General features: G+C 43.0%; 1 protein-coding gene across 1 annotated transcript in view; it reads right to left on the reverse strand.

Moving 5' to 3' along the window:
- GPATCH1 (G-patch domain containing 1) overlaps nucleotides 1–14,778 on the reverse strand; it is a 43,972-nt gene that overhangs the window by 14,615 nt on the left and 14,579 nt on the right. The window contains exons 9-15 of the mRNA XM_059999160.1: nucleotides 12,382–12,461; nucleotides 9,587–9,791; nucleotides 7,380–7,676; nucleotides 6,224–6,402; nucleotides 5,827–5,954; nucleotides 4,700–4,836; nucleotides 4,194–4,360 (exon numbers count right to left, since the gene is read on the reverse strand). Coding sequence (XP_059855143.1) covers nucleotides 4,194–4,360; nucleotides 4,700–4,836; nucleotides 5,827–5,954; nucleotides 6,224–6,402; nucleotides 7,380–7,676; nucleotides 9,587–9,791; nucleotides 12,382–12,461 — 1,193 coding nt within the window. The remainder of the gene's footprint in view (nucleotides 1–4,193; nucleotides 4,361–4,699; nucleotides 4,837–5,826; nucleotides 5,955–6,223; nucleotides 6,403–7,379; nucleotides 7,677–9,586; nucleotides 9,792–12,381; nucleotides 12,462–14,778) is intronic.

A 14,778-nucleotide genomic window follows, 5' to 3' on the forward strand; every position in this document is an offset into this window, starting at 1 on the left:
CAAATGGAGTGGTTCCAAATCCGTGGTGGCATGGGTAGTGGCTGCAGCTGCCAGGCTCTGAAGGAGGGGAACCCTTTCCTCTGACCACAGGAGCTGTGGTCCGAACGGTCTGGAGTGAATCCTATTGCTGTTTTCCCCTTCCTGCCCTCTTGCCACTTGACTCCAGGCAGAAACAGTCACAGGAAGTGCAAGGCTGAGCAGGCAAACTAAAGTCCCAGCTTTCTGACTGGAGGACTTGAAGGGGGAGCCCAGAGTCAGAAAATGTAAGGAACGGGTCTTCCCTGGTGGCGCAGTGGTTAAGAATCCGCCTGCCAATGCAGGGGACTCAGGTTCAATCCCTGGTCTGGGAAGATCCTACATGCCGTGGAGCAACTGGGCCCGCATACCACAACTACTGAGCCTGCGCTCTAGAGCCCGCAAGCCACAACTACTGAAGCCCGCGCGCCTGGAGCCCATGCTCCGCAACGAGAAGCCCACACACCGCAACGAAGAGTGGCCCCTGCTCGCCGCAACTAGAGAAAGCCCGCACACAGCAACGAAGACCCAACGCAGTCAAAAATAAATAAATAAAATAAATTTATAAAAAAAAAAAAGAAGAAAATGTCAGGAAGATCACGAAGAGGAGGAGCTCAAGAGGGTGATCCTATATAGTGGTTTATGAGCTTCTCACTCACCTCTGAGCTCATGGATCTGATTCCATGAGCAAATCAAAGCCTCTGATAACAGAACTATGGGATTAACTACCAGCCAGGTCCCAGACCAACCACCAGGAAGAGCACATACAGGAAAGATCTGAAGAGTACTACAAAGGCTTTGAAAACGGAAAGACATTTCAACCCAGATGGGTTGGAACTTGTATCCTGAACCTAATTAGGTCGATTGTCTGCTAAAGCAAAATAAGACAACAAAACAAAAAGGCAACATTCTCCCTCGAATTTAAACAAGACCCAGGGTCTCATTACATAATATTCAAAGTGTCCAGAGTACATGCCAAATTTACTTGGTACACAAACAACCAGGAAAATCTCAACTTGCAGAAGGTAACCAGCAAACACCAACCCCAAATGACAAGAACCAAAATGACAAAACTGTTGGAATTACGAGATAGACTTTAAAAGCAGCTATTATGACCCTGCTCCAAGAATAAAGACAAATGAAGAAAAGATTAAAATAAGGTCTCAGCAAAGAAATAAAAGATATAAATACAATAACCCAAATAAAAAATTCAGGGCTCAATAGCAGAATGGAGATGACAGAGGAAAGACTCAGTGAACTTGAAGACAGATCAATTGAAATTACCTGATTTAAACAACAGAAAGAAAAAAAAGAGGGTGAAAAACAGAACAGAGGCTCAAAGACCTATAGGACGAATTCAAAAAGTATTACATTTATGTCATCAGAGTCTCAGGAGAGGCACGAGAGTGTGGTGCAGAAAATATATTTGAATAAAATAATGGCTGAAAATGCCCCAAATTTGGTCAAAGACAAACTTAAAGATTCAAGAAATTCATAAAACCCCAAACAAAATAATCTCAAAGAAATGCACACCCAGATATATCACTACCAAACAGCTAAAAACCAAAGACAAAGTGAAAAGCTTGAAAGGAGCCAGAGGAAAAGTCACATCACTACAAGGACAGGAACAACAATGTGAACGACTGTAGGTTTCTCATCAGGAACTACAAGGCCAGAAGGAAGTGGCACAACATTTTTAAAGAGCTAAAAGAAAAGACCTGTTGACCCAGAATTCTACATCCAGCAAAAACATCCTTTAGGAGTGAAGATGGAATACAGGATATTCTCAGATGAAAGAAAATTAAGAGAATTAGTTGTTGGAACTGCTGTAAAAGAAATGCTACAGGAAGTTCCTTAGACAGAAGGAAATGATAAGAGAAGGAAACCTGCGATTTCCCTGGTGGTCCAGTGGTTAAGACTCTACACTTCCACTGCAGGAGGCATGGGTTCAGTCCCTGATCGGGGAACTAAGATCCCACATGCTGTGCAGCACAACCAAAAAAATAAAAGAATTAAAAAAAATTTTTTTAAAAGAGGGAAACCTGGAACTTCAGGAACAGAAATGATAAATATCCAAGTAAATCAAATAGACCATTATCTCCTCAGCAGTTCTCTAAAATGTGTATAACAACTGAAAGCAAAAATTTAAATATTGTCTGATGAGGTTTTCATTATATATATACTGTAACATATAAGACCACAACGTAAAGCAGGGAGAGTAAAGGGACGGTAAGGATTGTCTATTCCACTTGAAGTGGTAAAATATCAATCCTAAATACATGGTGAAAAGGTTAAGTATGTATATTGCAATCCCTAGAGCAATCACTGCAAAAATAGAGTAAAAAAATATATAATAGATAAATTCAAATGGAAAACTAGAAATTATTGAAGTGATACAAAAGAAGGTAGGAAAGGAGAAAGAGAGAAACAAGAAAGAGTGGGAATAGAAAACAAACAAAACTGCAGACCAAAATCCAAATTACATCAACAAGTTACATTAAATACAAACGGTCAAAACATACAAAAATTAAAACATACAGATTATCAAAATGTATTTAAAAATAAAGCACCTAATGACAATGACATGTTGCTTATTAAAAACCCACTTTAAATATAATCATATAATCATATAGATTAAAAGTGAAAAGATGGAGAAATACATACTATACAAATAATCAGGGATAAAGAGTACTATTACATAACGATGAATGGGTCAATTCATCAAAAAATATACAACTATCCTAAATGTGTATGCACCTAACAAGAGAGTTTCGAAATACATGAAGCAAGCACTTGGGAATCAAGTTTGATAGTTTCTTATAAAGTTACATCTATGTTTAGCTCTTACCCAGTAATCCCACTGTTAGGTATTTACACTAGGGAAGTGTAAACTTATGTTCATATACAAATTTCCACATGAATATTCACAGCAGCTTTATTTATGATAGCCAGAAACTGGAAACAACCATATGTCCTCAAAGAGTGAATGGACCAAGCTGTGGTGTACCCATACAGTGAAATACCATTAAACAATAAAAAGGAAGGAACTACTGATACACAGACAGTACTGATGAATCTCAAACGTATGACACTGAGTGAAAGAAGGCAGTTTCAAAAGGCTACATGTGTATATCATCTGATTTCATTTATATAACGTTCTGGAAGGAGCAAAACTATTGAGACAGAGGAGAGATCAATGGTTGACTGGGGCTTGGGGTGAGGGGAGGGTATGACTATGAAGGGACAGCATGAGGGAGGTTTTTGGGGTGATGGTATCATTTTGCCTCCTGATTGTGGTAGTGGTTCCATGAATCTACATATGTATAACAACTCACTGTACTGCAGTTTTTTTTTTAAGTCAAGTTTAATGTATGTTAATTTAAAAAATAATTTTAATGAGGCTATTAGAAATAAAACCAACTTTTTATTAAGTTCAACTCAACTATTTAGGCAGTAATTTTTTTTTTTTTTTGCGGTATGCGGGCCTCTCACCGTTGTGGCCTCTCCCATTGCGGAGCACAGGCTCCGGACGCACAGGCTCAGTGGCCATGGCTCACGGGCCCAGCCGCTCTGCGGCATGTGGGATCCTCCTGGACCGGGGCACGAACCCGCGTCCCCTGCATCGGCAGGCAGACTCTCAACCACTGCGCCACCAGGGAAGCCCTAGGCAGTAATTCTTTTAAAATATCCAACGGATAATTTCTCTATACTCTCCACAAAAGGGATTACTTGTTACTTGGAAAATCATATTTTCTATACAATACACTGAATTTTGTTTCAGTGGTTGATGCTAAGTGAAAGCCACTCTAGGCAGAGAAGTTTATAACCTCTCCTTCAAATGATTAAGGCTATGACCGAAATTGTTGAATTGTACAGCAGATGTGGGCAAACTACTGCCCATGGGCCAAATCCAACCCACTGCCTGTTTTTGTAAATAAAGTTGTACTGGAACACAGATGTACTCCATTTTTTCACATTGCCTGTGGTTTCTTTCACACTCAACAACAAAGATGAATAGTTGTGATACCGTATGGCACACAAAGCCTAAAATATTTAATATCTGGCCTTTCACAGCAAACGTCCGCTGACCACTGCTATCGAATGACAAAAAGCATCACAACAGAGAAAGGCAAAGGCCACAGTCAGCCTGGCAAAGAGAACTTGAGAGCCCCAAATACCTCATTTGAGACTGATTCCATTGTACGCTCTTCCTCTTTGTTTATTAATGGACTGGACTCTTGTTTAGGTGGACCAACTTTTGATCTAGCCAAACTTAAAAATTCACTAATGGAATCTTCTTTCTTTTCTTGTTTAGATGTATCCCATCTGGATGGTTTTCTTGATTCTGAAAGGTAGGACATAGACCTAACATTAGAATTGGCAAGCAAAAGGCAAGCTCTGCATTATGGTTCTTTAATTCATTCAAGAACATCAGCGAGCCTACTATGTATGGTCCAAGCACTGTGCAAGGTGCTGGGAATGTGGCAGATGCTGAAGCAGAGCTCCAACCCCAAACAGTGTATATCTGGACCACTTTAGCACGAGCTAATGTATTCATATGAACGATTCTTTTAATGGAAGGAGAGTTCACACTACGTGTACCCCTATGACAAGACGAGCCTTTACTTCTGTCTTCCCGACAGACTAGGGGTGGAGACCACGGACCTGGGGAAGCCCTACTCACTGTCGGGACCTCGGTGCTGCGGAACTTTCTCACTTGATGCTTGAGTTGCAGGTGAGGAAGCTGTCTCTGGGACTGTCAGAAAGTTGAAGACTGAGTATTTGTCACGTTTCACTCTTGGTAAGCCAACTAAAGTTGAACTGGGGGTTGAAAAGGAAACATATATATAAATAATCTTAATAACAACTGTGAGGATAAAATCCAATTCCTATAAGGCTGTCCATCTCATGTTTTTCACCAGTAGCTCTTCTACTTGGTTGAAAAGGTCCCTTAGGATGTTTTTGCTTCTCAAAGCAATTTTAGAATTTGGAATGTCTGACTTTAGGAGCCATGAGTTTTTTATTATTATAGTAAGAGCTAGAATTTAATTTTTTTTTTTTAATTTATTTTTGGCTGCGTTGAGTCTTTGTTGCTGTGCGCGGGCTTTCTCTAGTTGTGGTGAGTGGGGGCTACTCTTCGTTGTGGTGTGCAGGCTTCTCATTGTCGTGGCTTCTCTTGTTGCGGAGCACGGGCTGTAGCCGCGTGGGTTTCAGTAGTTGTGGCTCACGGGCTCAGTAGTTGTGGCGCACAGGCTTAGTTGCTCCGCGGTATGTGGGATCTTCCCAGGCCAGGGCTTGAACCCATGTCCCCTGCATTGGCAGGCATATTCTTAACCACTGTGCCACCAGGGAAGCCCTAGAATTTAACTTTGACAATGGATTTCCATGAAGGAAAAGTTCCACTGCTAAAAACATACCTCAATTTTCTGACAAAGTCTCTGATTCAACGGTATATTGTTTCTTGTGGTGTTTATAATCAAATAAGAAGGTACTGAACTTGTATAGAGAATCAGAAAACGTAAGTTTCATTTCAAATGTAAACTCTCTGTGTGTGATTAAAAAGGTGGCAAATTAGACAGACATTGTTTCTGTAACTTGGTGTATCTGAGTTTCCTATCTTTGCTACCTGGATGTCTGCTTTTTTTTTTTTAGTAACAAATTAATAGAAGTTAAATCTGCAAAGTCTGCAGCTCCAAGCATTTACAAGTAAGTTCATCTAGAAAAAGGAAATTTAAATGAATATGTAGGTGGAGAGTTAGCTTTAATACAGGGGAATAAGTACTGATGTAAGGACAGGTTTATCCAACTTACCTTGGATATGGGTCAGGGACATTAAACCTCTTACACAGAAGCTTGTCAGGGTGCCACTCAAATGTGTCTCGGGTAAGCTTCCCAAACAGTTTCATCTTCACAGCCGACTGCTTGTCACTGACGTCATTCTGGGAAAAGACAGTCACCTGTTTCATCAAGTGGCCACAAAACTGACCTGTCTGCTTTTCCATTTACAAGTTTGCAAACAATCTTCCCAAATTTCAGAACGGCTTATGCTACATTTCTGCTAAAGTACACTGGAAGCTAAAAGCATAAAGCCATTTCTTATTCTACAGTGCCATGTGTATTTTGGTCTTTTCACTGAGGGATTTAACGTCTTTAGCTATACAGTGTTTTAATTTTAAAATTCACCACATAGGGAATGATGGCGACAGACCTCTTGGTCCCGAGGGACTTCCACCTGCTCTGAATCGTCTTCCATCTTGGCATGAGTGAACCGGGAGGACAAAGTCGAATGGGAAGACACATACAGCAGGGCTGCCTGAGAAAACTCATCCCGCTCACGGCGTCGCTCCCACTCTGTCATACTGGGATCAAGACAACATTCCAGAGCATCTAGGATAGAGAACAAGAAACTGCTTCACTCCTAGGAAAAATGGGGAACTTAAAGGAGAACATCTAGTGGGCACCACTGTATCCCTGTAGTTTTCACCAGAGGAAACACATAATCATTATCCTGGCTTTTAAGAGCATGGCGGGAGGTACTTGGCAGGTAATATTGCTCCCTCCCTCAAAATGATGCTTTTATTGAATTCTGTCTACTGTATATAGCAGAGAAAAACATTTGGGGATTAATGCTTGATTAAATTTTCAAAGCAAGGAACTTATTACCAGTCCCAGACAGTGAAAATTCATCCTAACTATATTCCTAAGTTTGAGCAGAAAACACTCCTTTCTCTAACTTTTTTTTTTTTTTAATTTAACATGTAAACACTAGGGGTGTGGAATCTTAGTGCGAGTTAAGGCACAGTACACAAAGATCTGCTTTTGAAAACCAACCCCTCTAATTTGCTGACAAGCTCTCACAAGGACTACTGCGTAAAAGAGCAATCTCTTGCCTCAATCTTGCCATATTTACTTCATAGATCATAGAGTGACTTTTTCCCCATGTAATGGTTCAACAGCCAACTCTCTTTGTAAGTTAAATTTTAGACTATGATTTAGAGCTAGATGGTTAGGATCTTAAGATAGAGTAGGAAATGACCTTGTTCTCGTGGCAGGAAATGCAACCCTTACACAGAAGTCAAGCATTTGCAAACAGTAAATGGTCTGTAATTTAGCATTAGCCACTGCCAAGGCACACTCTCTACTTAAACTGCTATCTTTGGGACCCGAGATACAGAGAAACACAGACTGATTGTTCTTGCTTTCTCAAGTCAAGAGCCAGGGCCTGAAATCTTTACAGTGTTCACAGCAGGGCAAAGTAAAACACTGCCAGAGCAGGATACCTCAATTCTGAATCTGGGCCTAGGGTCAGAACAGTAAGAACACTACCCCTGGCGACATGTGGGAGGCCCAGGCCTAGCACCCACCTTTCTGACCCTGTTTCACATTTACTAAAAACTCTTCATATCGTTTTTGCTTTTCTGGATCTTTTGCGAAAGGTTTGAAGTTGCTGGCTCTTACGGGGGCTGTGCCACCACTCAGTGCCACGTGCCAAGAGCAGTGTCCGACGTCTGGAGAGGAGGGCTGGGGTCTGCTGCTAGAGGCATTCTGGGCCAGGCTCCTGGCCTTGAGTTGAGCTGCTTTAAGGTCCGTTGCCTGCTTCATTTCTTTGAGTCTCTCTTTATCTTTTTCGGACAGAAATTCTAACACTGAAGTAGGTGCCCCTAAAAAAGAAACAATAATAGCAAGAGATGAAAAGTATCATAAGACATCTATACTCACATATCTCTCTACACACATTTTCAATATCACAAATGTATGTAATTGGAGGGGAGCATTTTACATTTAGTGTTTCATCTGTATTCATACTATCCCTGTGAACTAGACAGTAATAAAATAATGACACACCTATTTTATAGTTGGCAAAAGTGGAGGTTAGTACTTGGATGTTTATAACGCCAGTGAGTGGTCCTAGAATAAGGAACCTGACATCCCAGACTCTGGACCTCCAGTCTGTGGCAACCACCATCTCCATGGTCCTGCCCAGCACAAGCCCTGGCTCAGAGCACAGCTACCCATCAAACACTCACGCGTGTCACAAATGCTCACTGAGCGCCCACTGCCAGGCCTGGGGCTGGGAGAGTAACACAGGTGAGGTCTTGCTCTCACTACTGAGGGAGATGGACATTAAAGAAACCAAGAAGCAATAGCAGAGGACCACCACGAGAGGAGGACTGTGGGGAGAAAAAAACAGGGCGACCTGTGTGAGAGGGCTGGCCATGTGGGCAGAGGGAGAGCTAACTAGCTTAAATAGTGGGCAGGGAAAGCCTGGAAAGGCGCTCTAAAAGGATAATATCTGAGGTAAGTTCTAAGTAAAAAGGAGCCACGAATTCCCTGGCGGTCCGGTGGTCAGGACTCTGTGCTTTCACTGCCGAGGGCCCAGATTCAATCCCTGGTCGGGGAACTAAGATCCCACAAGCCACACGGCACAGCCAAAAAAAAAAAAACAAAAGAGCCAAAATGTGAGAGAAAAGAGAGGCAGAGGAATATGAAGGCCCCGAGGCGGCATCATGGTCGGCAGGTTCAGAGGGCAGGAGGGAGGCTCATGAGGCTGGACCACAGGGGGTTCAGGGAAAGTGGTGTAAGCTGTGGCCTGAAAGGTGGGCAGGGTGGGGTCCACAGGGCCCTGTGGGCAGTCTGGACTTCTCCTTAGTGTGAGCAGTACTGGAGCGTTTTAGCGGGGGCAGGTGGGGAGTGATACATTTGGCTGCTGCTAAAGGGAACAGGCTGCAGAGAAAAGGGAAGGGAACTAAGGAGACCAATGAAGGGCTGCTGCAATGATCCAAGTGAGAGAATATGGGCGCTGAGACCAGGGTGGAAGCAGCGGAAACGAAGAGAAGTGGATGGGGTCCCCTCGCATGTTGAGGGTAGAGCTGAGAGGACTTGCTGAGGGAATGGGTAGGGAGGGGGAGGCAGGGAAAGAAAGGAGCTACGAATTAGGGTTCCCATGCTCTGGGCCAGGCAGTGGGTCACTGGTGGTATCATTTACTAGGAAGGGGAAAGCAGAAGAAAGAGCGACTTTGGGGAAGGAAGCAGGCGACCAAGAGTTCCCTTTTGGTCTGTTGTAGCTGAGGCACCTAGCAGGCTCCCAAACGGCAAGTCCAAGTCCACCTCTCATAGCGGGTCTCTCGGTTCCGGCCCACCAGGGGATTCTCCACGTCTATCCATCCTTTCAGACACACTCATTCCTTTCAGGCTTTCAGGAAAAGAGCAACAGTACCCTTTTCCCCTGAGAAGAAAACAATACGTTCCCAGGCTGTGCAGAAAAAGTGAAGGTACACATGGCCCTAGTCTTCGCTTCCTTCTTGGGACAATTATCAAAAGTCTGAAAACTGCTGCACTTAAGACTGGGTTTATAATTTTAATGACACAACTCAAACTGATGGTGGGAAAACAACAAGTAAAGGATGTGTACACTGTTAACTACGCCGTTCACAATAAACAATTTTATTCCCACAGTTTGGGAATACAAAATTATGTAAAAAATTTCAGTGGGAAAATGACTTTCCATTTTGATTTGGATAACTCAGATTATTAGAAATGTAATGATTTTAATCTTCTCTGTGGCACGTACCTTGAATAGGCGTTTCTCCTAGCAACTCTCCCCGCTTGGAGGCATTCAGTTGGTGCCTACTTTGTGTCCCTGGGTCATGTGTTGGCTTTCCAGCTGACTCTGATAATACCTGAAGTACGTGGGAGTTCTCTGAGTTTGCAGCCACCACAGGTCTGAAATAATGCACTGGTCGATAGTCTCTTGGCAGTTCGGGTGGTGGATAAATCTTACAAGAACAAAACAAAACAAAACTCAGAACATACAGGCTGCAAGGGGATCATGTTTCATTTAACCAAGAAAACTCATTACCTCTGAGCGTGGTTAACCCCACCCTTTCCCAGGCTAGCACCTGGCGGGGAGGCAGCACTGGGAACAGCCTGCCCAGGTGCCCCGCCAACATTCGTACTGGATCTGGAGGGTCCCCAGAACCACACTGTTCTCGTGGCCATTTTAAGTATCACCCCGACCACTCGACTCAGAGATACTAACACGCATGTTCTATATGAGAACAATAACTATAGTTACTGCTACTGGCCCACGTGTAAAACTGGCCCATTGTGAATCAGAAAATTTAGAAAAGTATGATTCACAGCTTAAATAAAAAGAATAACTTTAAATAAGTTACTTTTAAACTCAGAATTCTTGGGACTTCCCTGGTGGTCCAGTGGGTAAGACTCCGTGCTCCCAATGCAGGGGGCCCGGGTTCGATCCCTGGTCGGGGAACTAGATCCCACATGCATGCCGCAACTAAGAGTTCGCATGTCGTAACTAAGAAGCCTGCATGCCGCAACTAAGACCCGGCACAGCCTTAATTAACTACTTAATTAATTAATTTTAAAAAATCACATTAGGTTTAATAAAAACTTTTTTTTAATAAATAAATTCAGAATTCTTTTTCTGGTTATGTTTCAGTTCCAAATTGGAGTTTCTGGCCTTCTTTTTGGTCCAAGGTACTTTTCATTCAAAAGCTGACTGAAGTGAAATTGAAATACATTTGGGAAATTCAGGTATCAATGATGGTAGAACAGATAAGCTAAAAGAAAGTATTAGATATTTTTAAATTATTGCTCTAAATGGTCTCCCTTGCTCTTGGTCTAACAAACACATATTTATGGACCGTCCTACTTAAGCTGTTTTCTAGATTTTTCAGCTACCTGGAATTCTGAGCTCTGTAACCAGTGAGGCACTGAACACTCTCTGGCTGTGCTTCTCAGCCCCAGACGCACACAGCGCTCACTCAAGAGGTTTAACAATGCTGATGCCTGTGTCCCACACCACAGAAAAGTCGGCTGCAGTCGGAGTTTCCCAAGCTTCCCAGGTGGTTGTAAAGTGCAGCCTGGGGTGAGCACCTGGTCCAATGAACGTCATGAAAGAGTGCTATTATCATTGTTAGGAAACCTCATTTTTTATCATCTTAGCCTGACCGCCTTCTCTGGAAAACGTTAACTCCCAAGTCAGCCAGCAAACACTCTCGTGTTACCATGACACAAAAAAACCCACAGGAGCATGGCAGATAGGAGGGGTGTATACACATGACTCTTCTTAATATCCGCCATCGGATTCAAAGCATTTCAATCCCTCTGCTAAATCACTGCTCTGTATTGCCTCTGGATCCAAAGGCTGGGTTTTTAGCCACATATTAGAAAACCTGTCTCTCTGTGAAAGGCTCAGGGAACACAGCCCTGCTCTGAATTGTTCACACCCAAAGCCCTATGCCAGCGAGGAACCTCCAGTGCCCATATCTCCATTTACACGCTCTGCCACGACAGTGGATTTGTCTGTCTGGCACCCTCGATGAGCAGGAGCTACTCGGGGGCCAAGACTTATTTAAACAGTTCTATTTACCCTTGAGTCCTAAGCTGAATGAGTACTTAACCATTTTTATGCTCCCTTTTCATACATGTAAAAAACTCACATTCTCCTTTGACATAATATGACATTTCTGGTAAATAAGAGCGGCTGACTATGTGCCCAACACTGTTCTGAACATATTCTGCTCTCTGTTACAACACATTAACTATCACGACTAAACAAATCAAAGCTGCTGTAATAACGTATATGGTTTCTCAGGCTGCGCTGCTCCTGGCCTCCCTGCTTCTGGAGAACCACAGGCCAAGCCACAGAGGTACTTAACAAATGTTTGCTGAGTTAAAATCAAAAAGCCCATTAAAGTGTGGAACAATCTAAAACAAGGATGCCAAGGAGGCAAACGGCCAGGCACCCCTCCTGAGCTACCAGCACCCGTGCTAACCTGTGAGCACGTGACTCTGTTGGGTGTTCAAGAGCCCCGTGGCCAAAGCTGTAAAAACGCTCACAGAAACAGAACTACCTGCAAAGGCATGAGGAGTTCTCCCCAGGACTCGACCCACACGTTCCCAGCTTCCGCTCGGCGCAGGCAAGGAGCCCAGGGAGCCCTGCCCACAGCAGCTAATGGGCTCACAGCGCCCAGGAGGAGCTGGGACCATGGGCTGACATGGCTCTTTGAAATTTTCTTTAAGTTACATTGCCCCTAGGATTAGATCAATTCCCTTCTCCCACCAGCTTCTAATGTAATTCTTCCTTAATGGAAATAACCACTCACTTGAAGTTCAGGTTTAAAAGATCGGCAGTTAGATGTTTTGAACACGATGTGGCTACTGACTGACATTTCCAATGCAGAATGTGTCTCCCTGGATAATCACTAGTAACCAGACTGTTGCTTGCTGTTAGCAGAATTTACTTATCTTTTCAATTGTTAATAGAATAACTCAGATTACACAGCAGCAAATACTTTAAGTGCTAAATCATTTAAAAAAAAAAAAAAAGAAAAATCTTACTTTCTTAGAAGATAAAGGTTTAGAAGCCAAGGAAAATCCATCCAAAATTTTGCCAACGTAGCGAAGCTCTTTCTCTGATTCTACAAAATGATGTCATTTGATTAATTCCAGAGGCAGAGAAACTTAGAATAAGACAAAAGACCTCAGTTTTTTATCTCCGAGAATATAAACACTACATGTCATAGTTGCAATCAGTAAAAGGGAGGAAAGAATGGCATGTAAAGCCCTCACACCTCTGTTGACTCAGTGACTGGCAGCCCAGACCACACCGCTGATTAGGCTGTCCAGGTAACAATGGCACCTCAACATCGTTATTCAGAAAAAGTATGTAAGGTCCTATGCTAAGGGGCACCAAAGAATATACTCTGTAGAGTAAAAGATCTCAAGAAAAACCATCAAGAGAACAAGTATGGATAAAAATAAAAATAACTTTGGAAGAGTCATTTCTAAAACTAGGTGAAGAACCATGGGGACATGACCTCCCAATTTCTGTAGCAACCATCCAAGTAAGACACAAAAGGCAATACAACCAGGTCAGCCTGTAATCTAACTGTGGGACCAATTAAAAGGTGCTTTTGTCTTTTTCTCAACGGAAATTCTAACAAGAGATAAAAGGTCACTCATTCAGGATATGACTAACGCCCTCTAACTTGCAGCCAGGGATGATCTATTGGTTGTGGAGACAACCCCTTTGATTCTCAAGGATTTTCTGCACATAGAGGTTATGTCGAAAATCCATATGCATGAACTGCATTTTCTGTTGCCAAAAGCCCATGCTACATGACCACCAGCACTTACACAAGCTGGGTGTTGAACCCTGAAGCAGGCACGGCTGCCCGCAGGGCAGGTGGCACTGAGGTTTTCAGCCACTTATAATGCAGCACTGCCCTGTAACTACCCTCCCCACAATCTCATTCTTTGCACTTCAACTGACGTAGAACTTTTGGACCAGCTTCTGGAAGTCCCTAAAATTCTGTAGGGTAATATAGGATTAAATTACATTCTTCGAATTTTGTATTCTTTTAAAACCCAGCAATCTGGGACTTCCCTGGTGGCACAGTGGTTAAGAATCCACCTGCCAATGCAGGGGACACAGGTTTGATCCCTGGTCTGGGAGGATCCCACATGCCGCGGAGCAACTAAGCCCGTGTGCCACAACTACTGAAGCCCGCGAGCTCTATGGCCCGCGTGCCACAACTACCGAAGCTCTCACCCCTACAGCCTGTGCTCTGCAACAAGAGAAGCCACTGCAATGGGAAGCCCGCGCACTGCAATGAAGAGTAGCCCCCGCTCACCACAACTAGAGAAAGCCTGCAGGCAGCAACGAAGACCCAGCGCAGCCAAAACTAAATAAATAAATTTATTTTTTAAAAAAAACCCCAGCAATTTCACCTTTATGAAGAAATAAACAAATGTCTACAAAGAGAGAGCCATGAGAATACTATAGCCCTACTTATCATGGAAAAAAAAAACAAGAACAATTTAAAAATCAGCCATGGAGACTGACTACGTATAGATTCACTCAGTGAAAAACCCTAAGGTCAAAACTATAGATGTTGTGACCCTAAGGGTAGGAGAGGGAACTGTGGCAGAGAGGCCGTGAGCAGAGGGTGGGGACCTCAGAGGGAGGCACCAACCCAGGCTTGATGCGGGGAAGGCTGGGATTAATCAGCCAGGACAAAGGTGTTATACAAAGGAAAAGCCAAAGATGTGGCTGAGAAGGCAGATTTAAACATGTATATTTATTATAGGTTAGTAATTATTATAAATTAATACATTCTATTAATGTTAGTAATATAGTATGTTGTTAGTATGTTGATATAGTTAGTGTAATAACTAATACGTTAATATAATCTATAATATTAATTAATATAACACTAATTTAATATTATATATCTTCTTTTAAGTTATAAAAACAATACATAGTCTTAGTAGAAAAATCTGAAAATATAGGTGAGCAAAAGGAAGAAAATAAAAGTAGCCTAGTTCCCACCCAGAGGTAACATCCACTAACGTCTGGGTTCACACCCGCCCAGCACCTCGTGTAAAACCCTGGGTTCTTTTCGTGGCGATGGTGACAGAGGCCGCTCACACTTGCAGAGTGCTTGCTGTGTGCCAGGCACGTTCTAAGCCCTTTACACACATTAGATTTCCATGGGATAGGTACGCCATTGCCGTGCCCACTGCCCAGGCAAGGACGCTGAGGCACAGAGAGGTTGAAGAGCCTGCCTAAAGTCACAGCTGATAAATGGGGAGAGCCAGGATGGGAGCCCAGGGAATCTCTCTTCACAGTCTGTGCTCACAGCCATTAAGCAAACTAAAGCCTGTTTCTCACCCGCTTTTTTCTCTTCTAGAAATGTAAAATTGGCATCATGTTGGGGAGTGATGCTTAGATTA

The sequence above is a fragment of the Delphinus delphis genome, chromosome 20 (genome assembly GCF_949987515.2).
Source record: "Delphinus delphis chromosome 20, mDelDel1.2, whole genome shotgun sequence".
Lineage (NCBI taxonomy): Eukaryota > Metazoa > Chordata > Mammalia > Artiodactyla > Delphinidae > Delphinus > Delphinus delphis.